This window comes from Crinia signifera, chromosome 1 (genome assembly GCF_055691185.1).
Source record: "Crinia signifera chromosome 1, ASM5569118v1, whole genome shotgun sequence".
Classification (NCBI taxonomy): Eukaryota; Metazoa; Chordata; class Amphibia; order Anura; family Myobatrachidae; genus Crinia; species Crinia signifera.
Window position 1 is genome coordinate 405,246,512 of NC_139217.1, and position 25,801 is coordinate 405,272,312.

Sequence of the window (25,801 nt, forward strand, 5' to 3'; positions counted from 1 at the left end):
GATCTAGATTGTATGTGTGGGGCTGATATCTCAAGCATCTCATGCATCTTATGTGTTTGTTCGGCATAAGATGCATGAGATGATGCAATCGACGCAATCAACGAGATTTTAAAATTGTAATCAATGTAAAAAGGCCCCCAAAACCCCAATTTTAATTGCTAAACCCCCCCCCCCCCCCATGGGTGAAATGCCCCCCCCCATTGTTAACGGCACCCCACTATTGACGCCAACCCGAAGCGTGGCGAGCGCAGCGAGCCCGCGAGGGGCGGCGGTACGCGTCCTCTGACCTTTTCATACCCCCACTATCCACGTCGGCATGGAGTTGATTTTATATAGTGTGGCGAGCGCAGCGAGCCATCGAGCCCAAAGCGTGGCGAGCGGACGCGGAATACATGTAAAGTAGACGGGCGCGGTGGCTCGCTGCGCTCGCCACACTATATATAATCAACTCCACGCCGACGTGGATAGTGGGGGTATGAAAAGGTCGGAGGACGCGTATCGCCGCCCCTCGCGGGCTCGCTGCGCCCGCCACGCTTCGGGTTGGAGTTGATAGTGCTGGTGGCGTTAACAATGGTTATTGGGGGCTCACGATTTTTTATCTCATGGATCTCATGCATCTTATGAATGCATAAGATCCATGAGATTAAAAAATCGGGTCCATACAATCAATGAGACGGGCGCCGTGCTAGGAAAGCAGTACCGAAATATGCTAGCCAAAAAACTAGGTACATTTGCAGGAACAAAAATGTCTTTTTTGTGTATTAAACAAGCTGCAAAACTAAAGTGTGGTCACAAATATTTAACCTGGCTCACTTATTAATTCCAAATGATTTAATAATTCAACCCTGAAGAAACAAAACAATACAAGAAGAAAATCTCCCAGCTTTAACACTGCGATAAGGAGACGCTGTATTACCACACGGTGACTGACATTAAGGGAAGTAGGTGCAGCTATTAGACACTGCGTGGTAGTAGGAAGTGTCAGTGACTGTTGTTCCTGGTGTTCTATCTCACCAGCTGCCCTTCACTCCCAGCGCGTGATCAATCCTCAGGTATTATGGAGACGAGTCAGCCTAGAACAAGACAGTATCGGCTTATTATATTATACTGTACAAATAGCCATTATTTCCAATCAGCACAAATACACTGAATGACGGAAATAGCTGCATCGTAGCACAGTAACCTTCAGAGGCTCTCATAGTTGTTTATGTAATGTGAGCGGGCTTAGTCCTATAGTAGTTGTGTGAATTGGTGTGTTACCTTTGTGCTATGGTTAATAGTTAAACTTGTGTGCTTAGTTTCAGTGCTGCTATTTTTATTGTAAACCAGTTTTCCTACTTCATGTTTCCCAAATACTGTATTTAAAGGTACCCATACACCAGCATTGTATTTCGGTAATTCCCCTATACCCTAACGCAATGGTGTCAAACTCATGGCCCTCCAGCTGTTGTGGAACTACACATCCCAGCATGCTCTGCCACAGATTTTATATGGCGGATTGCTAAAACTGTGACAGGGCAGGCTGGGACATGTAGTTCTAGAACAGCTGAAGGGCTATGAGTTTGACACCACTGCCCTAACGGTTGCTTCTAGGGATTGGGGAAATCCTGGCTGGGAACAAGGTATTTGGGACTTTTTAACATGCTTAATTTACCAAATCTCCCAACGGATCGCCGATCATCCCTGGCTGCTGATCAGTCTGGTCGGTAGAAATGTGGTGCCGGCAGGTCGGGGGATTGTGAGATTGCACCCACTGTTGTATTGGCACCTTAAGAGGTATATTTATTAAAGCATCTTAAAATTAAAATAGGGTGCTTGTTTCCTAGCGCGGCACCCACTAAGCAAATAGCTTAGTGGTCTATTCTGCGTAGGAAAAACGCATCGCATCACATACCGTGTATAGTGCTGTGCAATGCGATGTCCATATTAAGTGCACAGTGCTTATACAATGAATATCGCATAGGATGGCATGGCACCAGATGCGATGCAATCCGATGCGATATTTCATTGTACAAGCACCCATGCCATGAGATGTGATGGGTGCTTACTATGACATGTGATGTGATTACATGTGATAGGTGCTTACAATTGTAAGCACCTCTGGCATTGTTTTGCGTCACCCCCTGTATCCACGCCACCCCGAAGCATGGCGAGCCGCAGCGGAACGCGTCCTCCGACCTTTTCATACCCCCACTATCCACGTCGGTGTGGAGTTGATTTTATATAGTGTGGCGAGCCACCGAGCTCGAAGTGTGGCGAGCGGACGCGGAATACATGTAAAGTAATCCTTGTCCCCTCGCGGGGCTCGCCACGCTTCGGGCTCGGCACTATATAAAATCAGCTCCACGCCGACATGTATAGTGGGGGTAAAAAAAGGTCAGAGGACGCGTTCCGCCACGCTTCGGGGTGGCGTGGAGAGTGCTGGTGTTTTAGGAACACATTCACACCTGCACATTCATACAGCTGACACAGTAATGACGACATGTGTTAACTAATAACTAATTTACTTAACAAATTTGATTAATGTAGCATAAATAATTTAAGAACATTCATTAGTGAATTAGTGCAAATCTGGGCACCGTGCTGGGAAACAAGTACCGAAAATAGATGATGTTGCCCATCTTGCCCAATTTGGCCACTTTCACCGGATACAGTGGACCTTGCTGAGAAATTGGGTGAAAAGTGGACAAATCATAGGTGTTTGACATCGGATCCAATCTGCTGAACCGTGCGCATCGGAGTCAGAGATCGGGCCTGCTTGTACGTCTTGTACATCCGACCTCTGACTTGGACACCGGTTCAAGGGCTACAGCGTCTTCAGTGGCTTTTCTTCTCTTTAGTCCCTGGGTGTACACAGAGGAAAGGTGAGAGGTGTTTAATTTACATTAGGCTGGGGGCTTTTTTTTCTCTGCAGCCACGGGATGGGAAGTGGGGGACGACAACGAGAAGGCAGAGTCACCGCTGCACAGTGGAGTTTCTGATTGGTTGCATGAGATGTGACCACGTCAAGGAAAGCCCAGCCTGGCATGGTCATATCTAATGTGACCACACCAGGCAAGTGGTTAAATAATTTCTAGGACATTTTTCGGCTCAACGGGAAAATAGAGACATTTAAAGGAACACATCTGTTATACAGATGGAGCCCTCTTCATCTAGCCCTTTAATAGGATTAAGTGAGTAATTGGATTACTATGATAATCCCCTACTGTATTGTTCTATGTATTGTATTGCTGCTGAGAACAATAGGATAGCCATGGTGAGCCACAACCTAAGGAAGATATATGCAACTGTCCCTGGATATGAAAACTATGGACCTGATATCAAGGCGGATGCTATTGGCATTTAGCTGTGTCTGGATGCAGAACTAATACAGAAATATGATAATGCCATAGGAAGCATCCGAAGGAAAAAACATCCCTCCTGTCAGCATCGCTAAACAGATCACTATTGCAACCAATGGTTTTGGAAGATGTAGACTTTTGTCTTCAAAACAGTCTGTCCCACAGTCTGTCCCAAACGGTGTGTGGCACTGCAAGCAATCTCTTAGATGGAGACATGCACTAAATAAGGCCCTATGTCCTTTTAGCAATAATTGATGATTTGGGGCCTAATTTATAGAAATACAAATGTGTCCTCATATCCAGTCTCACAGTCTCATCTAGTCCTCCTATATCTGCACACAGATATACAAATGTCGCATTTCAAAGTAATCAGCACATTGCATCCTATTTATCCCACATTTGCAGCTACCATATAACACAAAAAAATGAGGAGGCAAATTCATTCACAGCAGCTAATGTGTATACACAGACTGTGCGAAAATATGCAAATGCCACAGCCGTCAGTGTTTGTGGTGAGACACCCATCAGCAGCTTAGCAATTTCCAGTGGCTGCGCACAAAGGCACAGCTTTGGCCTCAAATCAATCAGTTATCATAATTCTAAGTAGTCAATTACTTAGCAAATAAATCCCCTCTGCGCACACCATCACAAGACCATCGCGACACATGCAGTACGATAGACACATGCACAGTCAGCCAATAATGAATCTGTCAATTGCGAAAAATAAGGTTCTCTAAATCAGACCTTTATTTCTGATTACTGTGCATCAAACCTATCGCACTGATGGGTGGTTTGATGTAGAATATTAGTGTGATATTTGACAAAATGCAGCTCCAGAGCACACTCCTGAAGTACTACTTCCACACTTCAAGGCAACAGTACATGTGCTGTTGTTCACTCTGACCACATCCGAATAAGGGGTCAATTTAATTACATGCAAGGGGGTGAGTTTATTTTGCAAGGACATAGAACTAGCCCCCTAATCTTGCCCCAGACTTGTGGATTTTTGTATACAGCTCTATGTTACTCGCAGGTGCAACATGGTTGCTCCTAATAAATTGAACCCTTAGAGTTGTGCAATAAGGAGCTTTTTAATATCTGCCACCTATGCATTTTCCTTTTACATGGATAATGCATTTACCCTGCAGGTCCATACTTACATAACATTTACCCTGCTTGACCATCTTCACATCCTCAAATGACAGTGCCCCTGCTGAACCATCCTCAAATGACAGTGCCTTTGCTGGACCAACTTCACATAAATTTGCCCCTCCTAGACCATTTTCACATGACCTTGTCCATGCTGGATCATCCTGCCATAACATTGACTTTTTCTGAATCATCCTCACACGATATTGCCCCTTTTGGACCATCCTCAGGTGACATTGCTCCTGCTGGACCATCCTCACATGACATTGCCCTTACATAATCATATGACCGAATGGACGCAGCATCCAGTTGGTCTGGATGCCGGTGTTCACTATACCAACACCGATGCCGGAATTCCAACATCAACTAGGATGCTGGTCCGGGAATCCTGCCTGCCGGGATAGCGAACACAAGTATACCTGGGAAGGTTAGAAGTAAGCCGAGGAAGGGGGGTTTATGTTTAGGTACTTGGCGGGAGCTTAGAGTTACGCTGCTGGGTGGGGTGGGGGGGTAGAATCAAGTGATAGGGGGGGGGGGATAGCTGCTAAGAGGAAGGGTTAGAAGGGTAGGGAGGTTAAGTATACTTACCTGACCCCTGCTGGGATTCCCTCCTTCGAGAAGCCTTCACCAGTATTCTAACCACAGGCATCCCCACCGTCGGTAATCCGTATGTATCCCCATATGACATTACCCCATCACTCTTGGGGTTGCTACCTTACACAGTTTCAGCACTACATTTATAAGTCATTATGTTGTTCTGAGTAACCTTGTAATCCTATACCTTAAGTTGTTGTTAGTATTAATGTCTGTGTATTACTGTGTTTTAGAAATGCAGAATCCCAGGAATGAAATGGTCGCTCAGCTACACAACTTGTGTGCTCTGGGCGATACAACTAAACTGTTTGTTCTTCTGAATCATTCATCCTCGATCATTAATGAAACCGCTGCAAATGGATGGAGTGCTCTCATGTACGCTGCTAGGAATGGCCACTTTGATGTAGTGAAGATGCTGCTGGAGAAAGGGTAATTACACGTTACTTTATTGTACAATTGTTTCATGCAGGTTTATTTAATGAAATGCTGTAAGAATTTAGCCTCTTCTCCTACTCCGCTTGCAGCTTTGCAGAGTTACACCGAATAGTTTAGAGGGCCCCGGCATCTGTGCTTCAGGTTGTGAAGGATGACATATATTTGAATTATAGCAGCACAGGAGTTCCAGTAGGGAAATGGCCAATCCATGGTTAACTGGAGATTTTATGCAGATTTAGATAAACTAGATATTGCTGAGCAACTGTACTCCCACTGTGACCTGCCAGCTCCTGACAGATAGAATTGTAATTGGTAAAGAATAACTGCAAACCCACATGTCACATCTGTAAGGTACTGTACATCATAGCACACCACAGGTGCCAGGTTGGCAGGACAACTAAAGCTAAAAAGTGGGCCATGGTGCTACCTCCTGCGGAGCCGTGTTCTTTGAATATGAGGACATATATTTTATCCTTTGGTACTTGTTTCCTAGCACAGCGCCCACTACGTTAATTGCGTAGAGGGCTATTCTGCGTTAAAAAATCACATCGCATGAGATGCAATGCGATTCTTCAGTTAATTTATTCACTACTGCTGTTATGTCCCCAGGGCCATTTCATCGCATTGCATCGCACCTCACGCAAAATCACATGCGATCGCATGCGATTTTCTGGGGTGCTATGCCATGACATTAGGTATACAATAATATGATTGTATGTCCCAAAAATAGGTTTAACGCACCCCCCCCCCCCCCACTATCCACGCCACCCCGAAGTGTGGCAAGCGGTGGTGGAACTCGTCCTCCGACTTTTTCATTACCCCACTATCCACATCAGCGTGGAGTTAATTTTATATAGTGTGGCGAGCGCAGCGGAATACATGTAAAGTAATAAGCGTCCACTCGCCACACTATGTAAAATCAACTCCGCGCCGACGTGGATAGTGGGGTAATGAAAAAGTCAGAGGACGCGTTCCGCTGCCCCTCGCCACACTTCGGGGTGGCGTGGATAGTAGGGGGGTGCGTTAAACCTATTTTTGGAACATACAATCATATTATTGTATACCTAATGTCATGGCGTCGCACACCCGATAAAATCGCATGCGATTTTGCGGGACATGCGATGCCATGCGATATAGTGGGGTACAATGCCCATAGAAACAAAGACATGCATTGCATGCTGCTATGACGGCCCATGCGATGTGATTTCCCTACGGTGCTGTATGTAGGAAATCTGGGCACCGTGCTAGGAAACAAGTACCTATCCTTCTCTATACACTACTGCATTATTCTGCATTTGGAGGGAAAGGCTCAGTGATCCTAGAAGCATAAAGCACAGTGATGAGAACATAGGCAAGTGATGGCTAGCCTTGACACTCCAGCTGTTGTTGAACTACACATCCCAGCATGCCCTGCATCAGTTTTAGCATGGCCAGATAGCAAACCTGTAGCAGGGTATGCCGGGATGTGTAGTTACACAACATCTGGAGTGTCAAGGTTAGCCATCACTGACATAGGGGTAGATGTATGGAGAAGTGGTAAAGTGCCTGGTACTTTATCACCAGCCAATCAGCTGTCGACTGTTAAATCACATGCTGGGTTTAAAGAGGGACAGTTAAGAGCTGATTGGCCGGTGATAAAGTTCCAGGCACTTTATCACTTCTCCCTTATCACTTCATACATCTACTCCATAGAGAGGATGTCAGACACCAGCATGTACCTTATTTTTCGCTCCATGAGACGCAAAAAAGTTTAGGGGAAAGTATGTGCGTCTTATGGAGCAAATACTGCAAATAAGAGTGCACGTTGGGGACCTTAATGATGCTGTGGGGAAGCCTGCAGCCAGATCAGAAAGCAGGGACTGCATGGAAGGAGAGTGGGTCCAGGCAGGAGACTTCCAATTCAATGGTGGCAGAGTGGAGAAGCGGATCTCGGTCAAGAAGGAGGAGATCGTACAGAGGAGGAGGGAAGGCTACAAGCGAAGAGTGAGTGCTGTTGCTGGCTGTGTTATCGCCGCGCTGATTGGAGAAGAGTTTGAGGTAGGCGGCGTTTCCTAGTAGACAGCGGGGACAGCAGTGCGCATGTGCATTGCTCTCCATTCAATGGCTGGGCTTGTCTGAGGTACTATGAATGCTGGCTGCAGGGGGCACATCATGGTTCAGAATATTATTTTTCTGTTTTCCTCCTCTAAAAACTAGGTGCGTCTTATGGAGCGAAAAATACGGTAATTGATACCCAGGAACACCAAATTAAATTTACTCAAGAAGGAACTTATCTGTGCTCAGCGGTTCCAATGGCGTACTGTACTCAGAATAGAAGTGATGTTCTCTTCCACGTCAAAAATATGGTGTCTCGGGGGAAAGGGTTCATATTAAACATACAGAGTTAACGACGATGCCGGAAGATGATGACTGATTATGAAAGGGATAGTGAAGGCCAGGATGATGAAGTTAGGCCGGTTGATGGTCCGACAGGTGTCATGAGATGGATTGGGGGGGGGGGGGGAGTGCAGCCAGGAATGGAGCCTGAAGTCCAGTGTCTGCTACCACTCTTCATAGATGACAGGCCACACTCACACACTCCCATTACTGGTAATAGATATCAGGTACATCAGGTCACGTATTATTATTTTTTTGATCAACACAGCGTTAATAAATGTTAATGCAAACAGGTGACTTGGATATGAAGAAACAGCACTTTGATTTTATATGTATAATCCTGTCAATTTATTCTCAAATATGTATGTTCTTAAAAAAAAGCCTGTAAAACACAAGTACGTTTTGTATAACACTGGTACTCTCTTATAACACAATACAAATCGAAACGTACAAATGATCAATAAAAATATGTATAAATGAATATATCGATTAAATGCAAATAAATTCAGTACTGCATAAAAAACTACTTGTCATATTTCAATAGCTTTATCTAGTAACTTTGAGAGGTGGATCAAAATATCAGTATTGGATACAGATGTATAATCAATGTTCATCCGATATGTCCAATATTGATTCGCAATAACTTCCTGTGTTAAGTCAGAATTTAAATCTACTATAATTACAATGGTGTCCATGACCTATAAATTTCAAGCTGGGCTATAGAAAGTATCTTCTGGCTATTGTAGTCATTTCCTATACGTTTCAAAGCTGTGCTATAGAAATACAAGGCAAGAGTATCTGTTGGGTGCTGTAGCCAATTACCTGTGGATAATAAGTGAATAGTCACATCACAGTCCCTTCCCGGTGTGAGCATAGTTAATAATAACTTCTCATTAACCTTTGCTTCGATGTAAACCTTCTAATAATGCTTTTAACCGCATATTGTTCCTATTTAGTTGTTATATACTGATTAAGCATTGTACTGTACATTGTACGGTTTCTACAGAAAATTCAAATCGAAATAAAATCTTATTAAATTTTTTTTTTTTTTTTAGGGGTGACAAGTCATTAGTGAACAAGTCAAGGCAGACTGCTTTAGACATTGCCAAATTTTGGGGTCACAAACACATTGTTAATTTGCTCACCCAATCCAAAGGCGGACCAAAGCCAAGTTTTTTAGTAAACGCAGAAGAAGAGCATGAAAATTATTTCGGCAGTACGTTTCTAGACAGAAGGAGTGACAAACGGACAGACTCTAACTGGCTGAAATCCAAACAGTCACACTCAAATTCGGTATATATCATTTTCTCCAACCTGTGCCCATTGGTATCTTTAATTGGAACAAAAGATAATGCACAAGATACAGAAATCAAGCTCTGCAGGCTTCAGCACGATGATGTGAAGGAACACTTGTCAAAGCCCAATGAGGTCTCATTAATTTTTCTAGGAGTGGAAACACAATTAAATAATCCATGCACTGCAGGAGCACAGACGCCTGTGGCAGAACAGGATGATGCACTGGTTGCCTGGTTTGCCCTCAATGTGGAAAATTTATCTACAGATCAGTTTGAAGGGAAACACGAAGGCTGCTATTTCCTCCAACCGCCAATGCCGGCCTTTTTGCAGCTGATCAGCACAGAAGCAGGTATTGTCGGATTTTATTTTATGTATCTATCTATATGCAAGTCCATTGTGCCTTGCCAGCCTGTGTGGTCCATTTTAGATAAATCTGCAGTTTGGTTTATTAACTCAGAGGGGTATATTCAATGCCTCAGCGGTGAGCTATGACGGTGAGCAGTGTCGATAGCTTGCCATCAGCATTCAACTGCCCCCCTTCACTTGCCGTTTCCAACTCAACATTTCTTTGGTGAGTGTGCCCATTAAAACGGCAAGGTTCAACACAAAATGCAGCGGGCTCCCTGCATTTGCTGTGAACCTCACTGTTTAGGGGAATCCTGGCGGTTCTCTGACGGTGAGGATTTCCCCGGGAACATTGAATATGGGGAGTGGCTGGCGAGGGGACTGGATGGCAAGGATGGCTTTTCCTTGACAAAAAAAAAGCCATCCTCACCATACAAACCCCGCTCACCCACGTCATTGAATATACCCCAGGGCTATCACGTTACAAAATAACAAATTACCCAGTCTTCTGATCTTAATTTAAGCCTTAACCACTTCGGTGGTATGCCCGGAAAATTTCCGGGCTCAGCTGCGCTGCCGGGCATACCATAAATACAGTATGTAAGTGAGCGCAAGTGGTGCCTCCAGCACTAGCGTACACCTACATGCTGTTCACTTCATTAACCCTCACATTAGCAATACAGAAACTTGCATTAACATAAAACAGTAAATCTGGATTACGCAAGTTCATGCTCCTCTCAGAAACGCTTGAACACAGAGCATGATTATAAGCTTCCTAAAAGCAGTGCAGTCTCAATATTTATAAAGCAGATTTCCTCCTGGTGGTGAGAAGACCTGAGTCCTGACATATGCACTGTGCATCATTCTATGTAATAACCTTAGTCTGTATACTCAGTTAGCAGCAGAATAATAATAGATGGTGAATGAACCGAGTCATGGGGAAATTGAGCTATACACCAAAGAATATAGACTGTCTACAGAATGTTATACTCTCATCCAATCTGTGTGCTTTATCAATGCAAATATATTTGATTGCATTAGTATGAACTCTTTATAACCTAGATATAGACCAAAGGGTACTGCGTGTTGCCAATCTCTGTCCAAGTGGCTGCCTCAGGATTCCAGAAAAAAATCCCCAGACCATGACGCTTTCTCTTCTGGGTACACACCTGCTTGACCGGAATTCGTGCCAATGGTCAGGGTGATTTTCCTACACGTATAAATGTTGGGTAGATGGGGGGGGAAAGACTGGAACTACAGTACTGGGTGAGAAGGCGTTCTCCAATCAACAAATAAGAGTGGCAATATCTATGATATTGTGGAGGTGCTCCCTGGGAGTAGGGTAAGTCAGTAAGAAAAAAGTATCCAAAGGAGGATAAGAAGACATCTCCCCGGGCGGGGCACTAGCCTTCTATACCGTTAACTGTTAAGTCTTAACGGATATATCTTAAGATATAGAAGGCTAGTGCCCCGCCCGGGGAGATGTCTTCTTATCCTCCTTTGGATCATTTTTTCTTACTGATTTTCCTACACCCCAGACAATATCAGATTGCTGTTACACATGACATGATGCAATGAACGATGGTATGACTCCATCCTTCATTACAGTGCACTGGGGCAGACGTGATATCTTCTGATTGGCCATTCAGCATGGCCAACCAGAAAATTACATTTACTTATATTATTGCACGGCTGGTCTACACACACCAATATCACACCTGTATTACATACTGGGCTACACACTGACAGGACTTCACACTGACATCACAGCTACATTACATGGCAGGGTTATACGCTGACATCACACCTACATTACACAGCAGGGCTACAGACAGATATTATAGCTAAATTACGAATGCGCCTGGGCCGCAGCGCATTTGCGCAATGGCTCTCGGCGACAAAAATCTGCATCTTTTTAAAAAAAATCACAACCTGGCCGCAGTTTGACTGACAGTAAGTCACCGCTTGTGGGTGGTAACAGTGCATTTTCAGGGAGGAAGTGTGACATCAGCTCCGGCCTCAATCATCCTGATTCTATCACACAGGAAGACTAGGTTCTGGTTTCCGCACAGACAATGTAAAAATCATTCGATGGTGAGTGAGTTGCAAATGGATTTGCAAGGGTGTGACGAGCGGGATATTGTGGCAAGCCATTTGCAGCTTTGTACGGGTGGGATTTCACTCGCAGGTCTCTGCAATTTCGCACAGCAGCAATCAGCTCTAAATAACCCCCATAGTGCATACTGACATCACATAGGCCAGATGTAGTAAGCTCAAATATAGGAAAGTGGAAACCAACAAACATAGGGCTGGATGTATTAAGCTGAAAATGCAATAAAACCCCTGTTTTACCGCATTTTCCTATGTACTAAAACCCGGCCGCACCGATACCGCCTGGCAGGGTATCGCCACCTTTAGAAGCCTATGGGCTTCCTTTCGCCGCCTCCACCGCCACCTCACCAGCCTCCCCCTCCCTTGGGCTTACCTTCTTGCAGGTCCTCCTGCAAGAAGGTAAGCCCCAGAAGGTAAACCCCTCCTCCCCCTAGCAACGCAGCTGGACGTCCTTCCGGCTGCAGGGGGGGGAGGAGGCGCCGGGGACAGCCATGCTGAGCTGTCCTGGAGTGAAGGGATCAGTAGGCAGCTGGGAGGTGACGGAGACCCCCCGCACACCACAGTACAGGTATCGCAGGGGGCCTCCTTCATCGCACTGCAATGCCAGCCGCATATGTTAGTACATTGCGGCGAAGGGCGGCGATGTACATCCCGCCCATACTGTCATTTTCAAACACAGCCTGTAATATTGCAATTAAGATCTGATTGGCTGATACTTTATCTCTCTCCATCTGCTACATAGTGAGGTGATGTGGCTATACTGCAGCAGGCTACAATGCTGCCTTTTTGTCCCCCATTGACTAATCAGATTTGGCCTATTTTCATCAGATTCAGATGGATCAAACAGGGATGCAGTTACCATCCCAGCGTTCAGAATCCCGACCGCCGAAATGCCGACACTTTCTCCCTCCGTGGGTGTCCGCGACACCCCTGGAGGGAGAATAAATTAGTGTGCCGAGCGTAGCGAGGCACCGGGCCCGCTGCGTGGTGAGCGCAGCAAGCCCGCAAGAGGGGGGAGCGATCCACGTCCCCCCTTGTCGGCATTTTGGCTGTCGGGATTCTGAACGCCGGGATTCAATACTGAATCCGATCAAACAGACCGATCTGAAGAAAAACGGCCAAATCTGAGCTTCGTCGTAGCAAATGTGCGGCTGAGTCTCAGATCCATGTGACAAAAAATATCTTTGGTGATGCAACAAAGATGCATCTGACTTGAATCTGTCAGGGGTCTATCATAGGTCTGACCAGATGTATCGGAAGTGAAAATTTAGCCCAGAGTTGGATCACAGAACCGGGAAAGTTCAAGGGAAATCTGAAGGGATCCCAACACTGACAGCCTTTGAGTATCCTGCCCTGTGAGCAGTGTACCGAGTAGTGGGGGTTATTCAGACCTGATCACATGCGCCATGCGAATATCGATGGACTGCGCATGGGTACAGCTCGCCGTATGCAAGTGCAATTCCATCCTGCAATAAAATCTCAGATTTTTTTTTTTTTTGTAACGCTGGAAAGCAAACACTCTGGCATTGTGGACACATTGTGGCACCATATAAATAAAGAATCATAAAATATAACTTTTAATTCTTTATTATTAATAATCCCACAACTGACTTATATGGGGATGCAGTGAAAAATGAAGAGGTTAAAATTAAGACATACTAACATACACACAATGTGCTCAAAAAGACAAGAAATAAAGTGTTATTAAAATTACACTTGCATCCTGTCTGAAAAGATGTTTGCTGGGTAATAGCCAAACGATGTGGTATCGAATCAGAAAATTATATCTGTACCCCTTGGGGTGGCTTCTTACTGTCTCTAATATATATGAAACTTGTCTCACTCTAACTGACTATGCCATATTTTATGATTCTATTTTCTTAGTGCGTTCCCCCAAAGCAGTCCCTTTTCTTTCCCTGTTCCAAAAATGCTATATGCCTGACTGCTGGGAACAGCACCCCCTCCAGTCTATATAAGAAAATTGGGGTTCTTTCTTCAAGAGATATTACAAATTACTTGGTGTGCAGGCGTGCAACAGGCTTCCTGGTGGAGCCACAACGCCACCATATAAATAAAGGATGATGATAATAATAAAAGGTGTTCTCTCTCTATTTCCAGGCGTTTTAGCACAGGCACGTTCTGTACTTGCCTGGCATAACAGATACAAGTTTTGCCCCACCTGTGGAGGTGAGACACGAATTGAAGAAGGTGGGTACAAGCGGACCTGTTTAAAAGAAGGTTGTCCCAGTTTAAAAGGTATCCATAACACATCCTATCCAAGAGTAGGTAAGTGCATAGTAAAGTAATAAGATTTAAAACTGCATAATGAATTATTGTTGCCTGACTTGAAAATAGAAAGAGAACATATTTGTTGGATTCATTGAAATCCAGTTCGGATAGAACAGTAAGCACAGTTAAAGTTGTCTTTTGTGCATGTACAAGTCGGAGCTTATCCGGCAATGACAGACATGATTGCAATAGAAACAGATGTGAGAAGCGCTGCAAGCAGTTGACTGGGCTGCGTTCTGCTTGCACAGCTTGCTATGTAATACCAGGGAACGCGCTGGGCTTTAGTTGTGCAGCCAAAAGAGCCCTCTTAGTATTATCAGACAGAATCACTGTTTGTGAGGTGGTTGATTTTGTATGTTGTATAAAAGACTGAACATGAAATGTGGTGATCTCTTGTTGAAACGTAGAGAATAATCAAAAACAGTATGGGTGGTTTGGAAAGAGATTTATATCCTCTAGGCTAATATGTAGTGAAGCTCCGTGTACTGTATTGCTGTATGCCCTTTGTACGGCGCTGCAGATGCTATGAGGCTCTTATAAATAAATGATAACAATATGAATAGGCTTTGCTGCTAAAACGGCTAGATACACTGTTCTACGGTTTGCCTCTATGCTCTGATGTCCCTAAACAACTATCTCCATGGTATAATTGTTGACAACCCTTACATTTGTCCAATGGATTAGACAGTATTACTGTAAATTAGTTTCATTTGCAAGAAATGTCCCACACAGTCCTGTTTCCATGAAAAGAAATAAAGAGGTCACAGTCTTTCTTTATATTTATATCCCTTCCACGCATATTAACCCCTTGAGTGGTGGGTTTTGCTGGGGCAGGACAAACCTACCTGGGCAGGTTTGTCCTGCCCCAGCAAAACCCACCACAGGAAGTTGGAAGCCCCCCTCACCTCTGCGCCGGAGCTTCCCTGCAGCCGCTGTCCCCATTGCCTATGTGTCCTATTCAGATTCAGATAGCAGTGCAAATAAGAGGGAAAGAGAGAAGCACATCGCTGACTAGGTTGCTTGGGAGCTGCCAGCTGTCATACACCCTGTGTGCTGTAACTCGTTACGGCTAGATTTATTTATTTATTAACAGTTTCTTATATAGCGCATACATATTCTGCAGCGCTTTACAGAGAATATTTGAACATTCACATCAGTCCCTGCCCCCAGTGCAGCTTACAATCTATGTTCCCTACCACATGTACACACACACACACAGACATTCTAGGGTTAATTTGTTGGGAGCCAATTATCCTACCAGTATGTTTTTGGATTGTGGGAGGAAACCGGAGTACCCGGAGGAAACCCACGCAAGTACAGAGAATATACTGAACGCACAGTTAGAGCCATGGTGGGAATCGAACCCATGACCTCAGCGATGTAAGGCAGTAATGCTAACCATTACACCATCCGTACTTCCTAGATGAGGAAGCATGCATCTGTAGGTTGCCCAGGGTGGAATAGGCAACTCCAAGAAGATCTATTATATCCGGGTTTTGGTTTTGAAATTTAAAGCAATCAGGTTAGGAATTATTATATTATTATACGTGCCCTACAAGCCCTCCACACTAGCTAGCCAAAGACGGTAAAACCATATTTACTCCCAGGACAGGCATTAGGCCCTCAAGTTACCTGACTGATATATTATGTACTACTGTATATTAACATCCCGGCAAATGTGGTCGCCAAATGATCATTATTAGCCCTTGTGATTTGGGCAATTGCCCAAGCAGTCTCTCTGCACATAAAGAAGGATTGTTCCAATTTGACCAAACTGCATTGTGGTCCTGCGATCAGGCGCTGGCCACCGCACATCGCTGCCTCACCATTATATCAGATACAGTCCATTTTCATTCCAATATCCATATGTGAGTAGTTAAATGTCAGCGGGCACCATATTTAATACCCAATGCATAGAAATCAGCTGTGGCTGTGCTCTTGTTTATCCTTCACATCCAGTACCTCACAAATTTAGCTCTATATAATGTGCATTAAAAAGATGTAAAATAGTAATATGAGCTCTTAACTTCCAACAGCTGAAGCGTTAAATAAGGAAAATGAAAGCATTGTTCCAAAAAATTCATCAATTGTATTATTTTGACTGCTTGTCACATTGCATTAAGGTATTGACGTGATTCATGCTGGTGTTACCTTGCTGGTGGGGATATTTATAGAAGGGAGAGAATGCACTCTTTTCACATCAGAGAGCTCTATATAACTTATTCTGTCTTGATCTGCCAGAGTACAGCATGTGATATAAATCTTAATATCTGTTATGGTTTATAATTTATCGGTCTTATATGCTAAATATTTCACATTTTCTTTGTTCATATACATTTACACTACTGCATTGTTATAGACTCCAATATTTCAGGGGTAGAGTCCCAATTACTATATATTTTGTGTTTGTGCTTATGGTATTGCTCCTCTGTCTCTGTCTGCTGCAGTTTTCCTTATCACTTTCAGTATTCCATTAATCTTGCTGACAGTTATTGGGATGGCTCCAGAAAGTCCTGCAATTGGCTGAGCTGTGACTGCCACACACAAATTATAGACTGAGATGCACTGACCAGCATTCGGTTTGTGCCATGACTGACATAGCGTGGCTTGGGAGGTGTCTGGGTACGGTCCATACGCACTGGGTGATAATGCTCAGCGTGTATAGACAGCGATGATCGCTATCATCGCTGGGGGGGAAAGCCGCTCAGTGTGTGTGCACTGAGCGGCTTTCCCCCTGCCAGGTCAGGGACGGCTTTGCATAGTGCAGCGGTTATACCAGCAGATGAGTGGCTTTCCCGGCGATGATGCAGGAGCGCGTAGCAGCGCTCATCGCTGGGCCATGCACACTGGGCTGCTTTGAGCAAACTTGCTGCTTTGAGCAGCTTTCAGCTCAAAGTCGCCCAGTGTGTATGGGCCAACACGTGCAATGCACCTCCTAGTCAGTGTCCTAGTCATTTAATAGGATATATGCTGAATATGCCTTACATCATTTATATCATTCATAATGCTGAGGTGCACCAGGTATGGAACAGGAAAAATAAATTCCTAGAATCCCCACAAATACGGTTAGGTGTAGACGTTTGTAAAGGAAAGGACATGCCAGCATACAGCTTTATGAGATAGTCATGCAGAAATCATCAACCGTTGACTGTATGCAAAGTCGCACATATGTATGTAGCCAGGCCGCCCCTATCCATTGGCTTGTGAAAGCCATCATTGCAGTCACCGCTCCTGCAAAAGCATATGCACAGATGGAGCGCTAAAGTCACATTTATGTGCACATTTGTCATTGTACAAGTTGTGAAAAGTATTCTGATTGGGCAACATTAAAAAGTACAAAACAGGTCATATAAAATCAGGAACAGTGCACAAAGAAATGAACACTGTCTACTTTGTACACTACTACGCTCCCGATAATTCCAAAGCTCACTACATGCATCATGTACATTACACACAAAACTATTTGTTTCCTGTCATTTACTGCATACTGTAGCTCCTATGCAACTACTTAGCCCGGTGCTTCCCAAACTGTGTGCTGTGGCACCCCAAGCACACTGTGCCCTGATCTGGTATATCTGTGTATATATTAGGTTAATGATGTATAAAATATTGTTCCTATTTCCATATTCAGATCCTGTAGTGATTATGCTCATAGTTCATCCTGACGGAAACCACTGCCTGTTGGGGAGACAGAAGAGATTTCCTGCTGGCATGTTCTCCTGTTTGGCTGGATTTATAGAACCAGGTAAATATGTCATTTGCAGTGATCGTATGGTATGTATTTTGTTTTCATGTGGACCTTATTCTGGTTAACTCGCAAGGCTGCAAATTTACAGCCTTGCAAGTCCACCAGACACTGCCAGCCGAGTGCCAGTACACCCGCCCGCCCCTCTCCCTCCTTGCATGGAGCGTACTTTTGCACGGCCTGCAAATGGATGTTTAACATAAACATCCATTCTCCTGCCAGGGGGAAACTCCCACATCATTCGATGGTCGCCGACCATCGAATGATGTAGTGAGTGCACTCATCTCAAAAGTGATTCTCAGGTCTCTCAGATTTGGGTGTCCACTCGAAAGGAAGTGGGTGGGCAACTGGCATCCGGGGATGTCAGCTGCACATCCTCCGCACCCACGTCACAAGCCAATTACGATGGGAACGGCCAACATTTTCATAGCAACTACCTACCCACACTCCCTGCCCACAGTGTTGGATGCATGCGTCCGGCACACACCCTGAGTCTGCACATGCGCAGAAATACGAATGAACCACAAAAAACCCCTTTGTATGCTTTGGGTCAGTGGGGCCCCGCCCCCTGGTGCATGATTTTGTGGGAAGTGACCCCATGTCATGCCCTAGTTTTGCACCATGCCGGGGGCTTACCCAGCCTCTTTCTGCACTGTGCGCACAGTGGTCTAGAACCCAACCACCACCACTGCAGGTGGCCAAAAACCGGGACTGTCCTGCTGAATTCAGTACGGTTGCAGGGTTTCCTATCATATTCCCACCTTGATCTGTTGTATCATCCAATTGTATTTATCTACCCAAAAATGGGGAGCGCTTTAGTGAATTATGCAATAAATGTGATTAAACTAGAGCACTTGTTCATGGTGGCAGTGATACACATAAGAAGTACCCAAGGCTTGGTTATATTACACAGGGCCAACCTAATAGCATGGTCGCTGCACTTGGTTTTACTTCCCCTACAGCTTAATTCCCTTGTCCGTAGCTCCTCTGAGAGCTGTCACTGTGTGTGTTCCCATTAATCCACATTTCATGTAATAGTGGAGAACAAATTGCACTTTTTCAAATCAAAAAATTTCTGCAGAGTGGGATTTTTTGTGTCTCCAATGTTTTTATTTAACTAGTTACAGTCTGCTTTACAGCTATTTAGGGGGAGAGGCCCTAGACTGCACACCCTGGACATGTGAGGTGCTACCTGCTGAGACTTGTGGTGTAGCAAGCAGGAGGAGGAGATTGCAGGTGCACACTAAGCCCAGCCGCAGCAGCCCAAAGAGCCCCGTGCCCCAAACACAGTCCCACAGACTAACACTCAGTGTGTATATATATATATATATATATATATATATATATATATATATATATATATATATGCTGTGGCTGGGCTGTACCATGGCATCACATCGTACATATCCCATCACCCCTTTAGTTTGTTTAGTATATATGTAGCACCCTTTACACTTTATTATTACCTCTTACTTATGTAAGTCTCATCACATATAATTTCCCTAATATCCCTGCACTTTAATTTTACAACAATGTGATGCCATGGGGTGGTTCTGCTGGGCTGGACTTGTCTCAGAGTAGTGTTAGGGACTTGTCTGATAAAGGTCACCTGGGTGCGGTGGACAAGCCCATAATATTGGCCATCATTATGCTAAGAACCTCAGAAGTGCAATATAGCAATGATATTAATAGGTTTAGCTTTTATATTTAGTGCATACCTGCAATCTCCTCATCCTGCTTGGTTTACAGCTATACTGTAGGTTGTCTTTAATACATTATATTGAACATAATACTTTGACTGCTAAATGTAATAGATAGCACTGATACCGTGGACATTTTCTCTTCTCCCAAGGGGAAACAATAGAAGATGCTGTTCGGAGAGAAGTGAAAGAAGAGAGCGGCGTTAAAGTTGGCCATGTTCAGTATGTTTCATGCCAGCCTTGGCCCATGCCCTCTTCCCTAATGGTTGGCTGCTTAGGCGTTGCAATATCTACAGAAATTACAGTCGACAAGATTGAAATAGAGGAGGCACGGTGGTTCACTAGGGAACAGGTAAAGTTCAGTTTAATTTCCTTCTCGTATTGATTCTTTCTTGATTACTCTGGTTGTGCAGAAATACTGCAGCATTGCTATTCCTCATGGGACCATGTTTAGGTTCCATAGCTGAAATACATTGAAATGATTATAATCAGAAAATGTATGCTTCTAAGAGGAGATTGGTTTTATCAGAATCATATCTATTCCTAAGCAAGCTCTTGAGATTAGATGGCGTGTGTAAAACTGTTCTATGTATGTGTAAACGGAAGTATTACAGCAGGACCTATGCTGTGTTAGTTTCATGAAAGCGAAGCTGCGGGCAATGTTTTGTTCATATGATGACTACTATCATCAAAATGGTGTGTGATCAATGCTTGTTCTTAGATATTGCTGGAGGGAGGCCACGAAGGGTGGGCTCCGGTGTATGAATTTATGTATTGCACTTATGTTCAAACATGGTGGAGCTGCAGCTATTCCCTCTGGAGATTACTCGGACAGTTACAATTGTTGCCGCTTGTCACTGTCATTGGAGGTTATTCTGGTTCACCCGCGAAGGCAGATTCACTCTCTAACGGACAAAACCATGTGCACTGCAGGTGGGGCTGATGTAACATGTGCAGAGAGAGTTAGATTTGGGTGTTAGATTGTTTCTGTGCAGGGTAAATACTGGCTACTTTATTTTTACACTGCAATATAGATATCAATTTGAAGTACACCCCCCACCCAAATCTAACTCTCTGCACATGTTACATCTGCCCCACCTGCAGTGCATATGGTTACTGAGGTAACATAGTTGGTGAGGTTGAATAATGACCTTTAATCCAACAAGTTCAGCCTATGAGGTTTCCTGAGGTTTAAGTGACCTGGATAAGGTGCATATGGCTCTGAATTAACATTAGTTGTTTATAATTGCTCAAATGCAACTGCTATTCAAGCCAGAGACTGAAGCAAGACATTTGCATAGCTGATAACTGACCATTAGCACTGTTACTGTATATGGAAAGTAGTGTTCCCTCTAAGCTTCTTTTGCAGGGTGCTTCACCCTGCCCATTTTTAAAACCTCAAAATGCACCCTGCCCTTTTGTGTGTGGCACAGTGTGCGCCCTTACCTGCCCCCCACCATGCTGACATGTCACTGAGAACCTTCAGTGTGTGCCATCATGTGTAATGGGTATTACGGTGTGTGGTATAATGTTTAAGAGGCATTACAGTGTGTGCCATAATGTGTAGTTGTCATTATGACAGAATATGTAATGGACATAGCAGAGTATCACAATGTTTAATAGGCATCATCCTAGTTTGCAGTGTGTAATTTTAATATATATATATATATATATATATATATATATATATATATTTTTTTTTTTTTTTTTGTTTCTAATGTAAATTTGTGTGTTAAAAAATGCTGGAGTCATGCAAATAGGGATGGGATATATAGCAATCTATTTGTGATCATGTCAGGTTTATCACTAGAATTTCAGTGTTACTACAGGACTGTGCACCCCAGTACATTTAGAAGATCCTATGGAGAAGCAGGATGTAAGGATCCGCCTATAGTATTAATCTAATTACAGAGCAGTAGCCTATATTTCCAATCAGCTGCTATTGATAACATTAAACTGTGTAGCTCATGTTCAGAATTTATCACAGTAATTGGATCTGCCGGTAGGAGAAGTGATGCGGGAATGTCACTGCTTGCTGGTGCTGCTACGGTAACATTCTGCTTACTGACTGAAGAAGGGGTTTTAGTATAAGTCCATGGAGCCTCTGGTTCTCCTTCAACAACACATTATTAGGTATACAAAAGTTACATTTCAAACCTTTATAACTTAGTTTTCTTTCTTTTAGGTCATAGAATCTTTGATCAAAGGAAATCAGCAATTTCTGGTTGTGCCCCCCAGGCATGCTATCGCTCACCAGTTAATAAAGCATTGGATTGGAATGAATTCTAATTTATAGTAGCATCATCGTTCTTTCAGAATATAATTGAATAATTACCTTTTGATTATCAGGCATGCAAATAATAATATGCAAAATTGACAAAAGCAATGACCCACAACATCAACATCAACAACTGTCATGGTGTGTGTTTTATCATCTACCTATATGGGGCTCCCCAAATCGCACAGGATCTTATCTGGCCCAATGCTTAAAAATGATTGAAATGTAGATTATTAAAAAGAGAGCTCAGTATAAGTACAGGGGGAAGAAATCAAAGCCCCAGATTATAAAGGTTAACAAAAAAAATAAAAATAAAACATTACAATTGCTATTCAAAATGTTCAACAGGACTGTAATCTAACAGTGCATGGAATGCAGTGTATTTTTCTATTGGTTTTGAATAGGCTATCCTCATGTCTTGGTGGAGAGCAGCCTTAAGTTCATCACTGTTAGCAATCCTCTGAGGTCAGATGGCCCAGTTGCTGTGTAGAGGCCCTAATGAGCATTGTTTACTGCCTAGTAATGAGAATACTGCTTGTTAAGGTGCGTACACACGGGGGGGGGGGGGATATATTGCTCAGCAATATACAGTATTGCTAGCAATACATTGCTGAGCAATATATTGCTCAGTGTCTCCTTTTCATCAGCGACCAGAGATGGTCGCTGATGAAAAGGAACCTCTGCCAGGGGCTGAAAACAGGAGCACGCACCCGGCGATTTATCGCCGGGGCACACTTCCATTACTGGCAATATGGTTGCCACCGACCATTTTTCAAGTGATTATAGCCCATATCGCTGCCATGTGTACACGGCTTTAGGGTAACCAGACCAATGAAAGTGAGCTCTGTAAGGAATCTCAAGCGTTAACACTGGAAATCACCTGACGACCGATGCAAAACTCCAGAAAACTACTACGAATGTGTATCCAGAATGAAGGCCCCATCTGGACAATTTCATATTCAAAACCAATTGAAAATAATCTATTCCATGCACTTCTAGGTTATGTAGTAATGTTTTGGATAGCATTTACCATGACTACTTTATTAACCTTTAAATCTGAGAGGTTTTTTCGACTCCTCCTGTAGTAAATTCAGTTAAAATTAAAACAACTATTTTGTGTCACTTTCTGGCATGCAGCTATCATTATAAGTAGTAGTATTATTATTGAATTGTGCGTACCCACTCCCCCTATGTACCCTGTTCAGTGCTGGCTACACTGCAGAAGGAAGTGGGTACATGTCTGGCTGCCCTTTTTTCCTAAAATCATGTCATGCTACAGATTAAGGGCCCGATTCAGACTTATTTGCTGTGCTCCGAATTTGGAGCACGATTGACTATCGCTGTGCATATGCGCGAGCCATTTGTATGAAGGCAGCCAGTGAAGGGCAGCCCCCGCTGGCTGCTTGCAGGGTGTTTGACACCCTGTGGGCGTTTGTGCGCGGTAACTTTGTTTTTTCTCTGAGTGCCCCAGAAAACGCAGCCGTTCCCCAGCCATTGGGAGGGAGGGCTGTTGACGTCATCAACAGGCTCCTTCTCACACAAATAGTGCTGGCTGCAGATAGTTAACAATATTAGCCACGGGTTGCCGATATTAAGTGTACAATATTCGTAAATAATCTCATTCAGCGGCGTCGCCGGGACTAGTTGAACATGTGGGTCGTTTAGGTCTATAGCCAAATTGACATGCATGTTCAGCAGACAGGAGGGGTCATTAACCATACGCAGAAGCGCGCATTGTTAATGATATCTAGTGTATACATAAGGGGATATAATAAAAGATATTGCTCAGAAAGGCCTTTCTGGGTGACATCTTTTACTATATCCTCTAGTGTGTATGGGACTTTAGGCTGGGGAGCTGCAGAAGTCCTGTGCTCCCTATGCTGTACCATAGGGTAGCCGGCACTAAGCAGGGTGGATAGGTATGGATAGAGGCACAGTAACATCTGCAATAAAAATAATCAGCAAATACAATGATGGAGGGGAAAAATAGTCTGGAAGTATTACCTGTACTTTTTGTTTTCTCCTTAGCTGTAGCCTGTGATTAGTAGAGATCCAGTTTTCATACAGATCAGAAGAACTGCATGAATACTAGCTAAGCCCCCCTTGCAAGTAAAATCTTCTGTTAAATCATCCTGACATTTTCCTTCTTCACCTCTCTTCTATGTATGGACATTGCACATGTACTGTGTTATGAATATTTTTTCATCATGATACATTCTTAGATAGAGTCATAGATAGACTGATGCCGAAGGTTACACATTTATATCCTGTTATATTGGTTTCATTACCGGTTTTTGTTTGTATCGCTATTTTGCATTTCCTACATAAATAAACACGCCAATCTTTGAATGTGAAGAAAAAAAAAATATTCTCTAAGAAGAAGAAAAATACTGTAAAGAATGAAATACAAACATATCGTTTACTGATGCTATAACAAATAAAAATGTTATTGTTTAATACACACATAAAATGCTAATGTGTCAGATTACAAAGTACACTGGTCAAAAATAAGCTTGCCATTCAGACAGCTCTGCAGTAAAGTTTTAATGGCTTAGGGGTTTTGTATGTAATGTTGACGAGTTCTGCATGTCAGCACTGACAAAACGTCAACCTGATCGATACAGATGGACCGCCTTTCAGCCAGCGCAGGGAATCGCCAGATTCCCTTAGCTGGTGCAGGCTGGCGGTGAGCTCTCCATCTGACGTGTGAGCGTCACACACGCACACGCGTCATTGTCAGCACGGTGCAGTACAGAGGCCGGGAGCACTTTCCCTTCCGGACAGGGAGGGGGGAGGTGGCGGAGTGCTCTGACGGAACGGGCTGCGTGAGCGTCTTGTGCGCATGTTCCCTTCTGGTGGCTGATGGCGATTATTTCTCCAGGATCAGCTACAACGGGTGCTGCTCCATCTGTATGTCTATGTCAGGGGTCAGGGAACTTTTTTACCTTTTACCACAAAATATATTTAGATAAACCGACGTTACCGCCTTGATTTGGATTAGAATAATTGTAATACACACTGTACCCCCAGAAATTGATGATATATCCTGCTAGTACGGTACACAGCCTGGCAGCCATTGATGGTGATGATGATTACCATGTATTGCACAAAATGTGAACCACACACACAGCCATACATGGTAATCATCATCAATGGCTGCCAGGCTGTGTGTGGTAGAGCACTGCGTCAGGTCCTTGTACACTACAGTACTGCAACACAGCCGGGCATGCATATAGAATCTATATATAGATTCTATATGCAATGATATGAAATTCCTGGGGGTAATGGACTGTCGCGCTGCCGAGACGCAGCCATGCATGCATATAGATTCATATGCATGCCCGGCTGTGTCTTGGCAGCGCGACCCTCCATTACCCCCAGGAATTAAATTTTTACCCCATTTGGGGTAATTTACCCCTGTTCCCTAACCACTGGTCTATGTTGACACTCATATTTTAGCCTTACTCTTATTGCAGCCGAACCCTGATTTTATATGTCAACATTCTTCCTATGTTATCATTAAAGTGTTGACATGCTCACTACACCTCTAGCTTAGATACAGGGTTTGTATTTATTGATGTAAGCATGTACATATATTTGTTTTTAAATCTTTAATAATTTGGAAAGGGTCAGGCACCCTGAAATGATTTGTTTTTAGAATATATTATGTTGGTGGGATTTTACAATAACTATCAGTCATGTTAATAAAGGCAGAATTATTTGAGTGAATTAGCCATGCTCTTGTCCTACCTCGACAACCTACAGCTGTGAAAGTTTACACTGAAACACAAGGCTCTGAGCCCTCCAGGTTTATATTCCTGCACACGTTGGCTAAATGGGGCTGCGCCAGGTTTTATAGCATCATTTTAAGAAGAATTTTATGAAGTTCAGTTGAGTTTTCTTTACTAGTCAGATATGTAAACTGGTTATTTAATCTGTCTTGTTTTAAGCTTACATTCAATAGAACTGTAGTTGTACATTACTTTTGGATAATGTATTCATATCACATTATAATAAATATATTATAATTAATCTGGCTGTGTACTGTTTGGTTTATTTTAGTATTGTAGTTTGAAACTGGCATGGCCTCCGCTTCCGGATGATCGATTGGCACTCAATTTATTAACACCATATGGTTGAC

General features: G+C 43.6%; 1 protein-coding gene across 1 annotated transcript; it reads left to right on the top strand.

Moving 5' to 3' along the window:
• Window positions 1-952: 952 nt before the first annotated feature.
• Window positions 953-25,692, top strand: NUDT12 (nudix hydrolase 12). The gene is made up of 7 exons (XM_083151706.1): window positions 953-1,052; window positions 5,318-5,513; window positions 8,951-9,540; window positions 13,767-13,934; window positions 17,569-17,682; window positions 19,535-19,734; window positions 21,568-25,692. Exons 2-7 carry the CDS (start codon window positions 5,320-5,322, stop codon window positions 21,676-21,678), a joined length of 1,377 nt encoding a protein of 458 aa, XP_083007832.1. The 5' UTR covers window positions 953-1,052; window positions 5,318-5,319; the 3' UTR covers window positions 21,679-25,692.
• The last annotated feature ends 109 nt before the right edge of the window (window positions 25,693-25,801 follow it).

Bases quoted from the DNA above. Each gene is read 5' to 3' on its own strand.
- NUDT12 (XM_083151706.1), top strand. From the start codon at position 5,320: ATGCAGAATCCCAGGAATGAAATGGTCGCTCAGCTACACAACTTGTGT. The intron at 5,514-8,950 runs GTAATTACACGT...TTTTTTTTTTAG, and splicing joins AAGATGCTGCTGGAGAAAGG to GGGTGACAAGTCATTAGTGA. The intron at 13,935-17,568 runs GTAAGTGCATAG...TTCCATATTCAG, and splicing joins CACATCCTATCCAAGAGTAG to ATCCTGTAGTGATTATGCTC.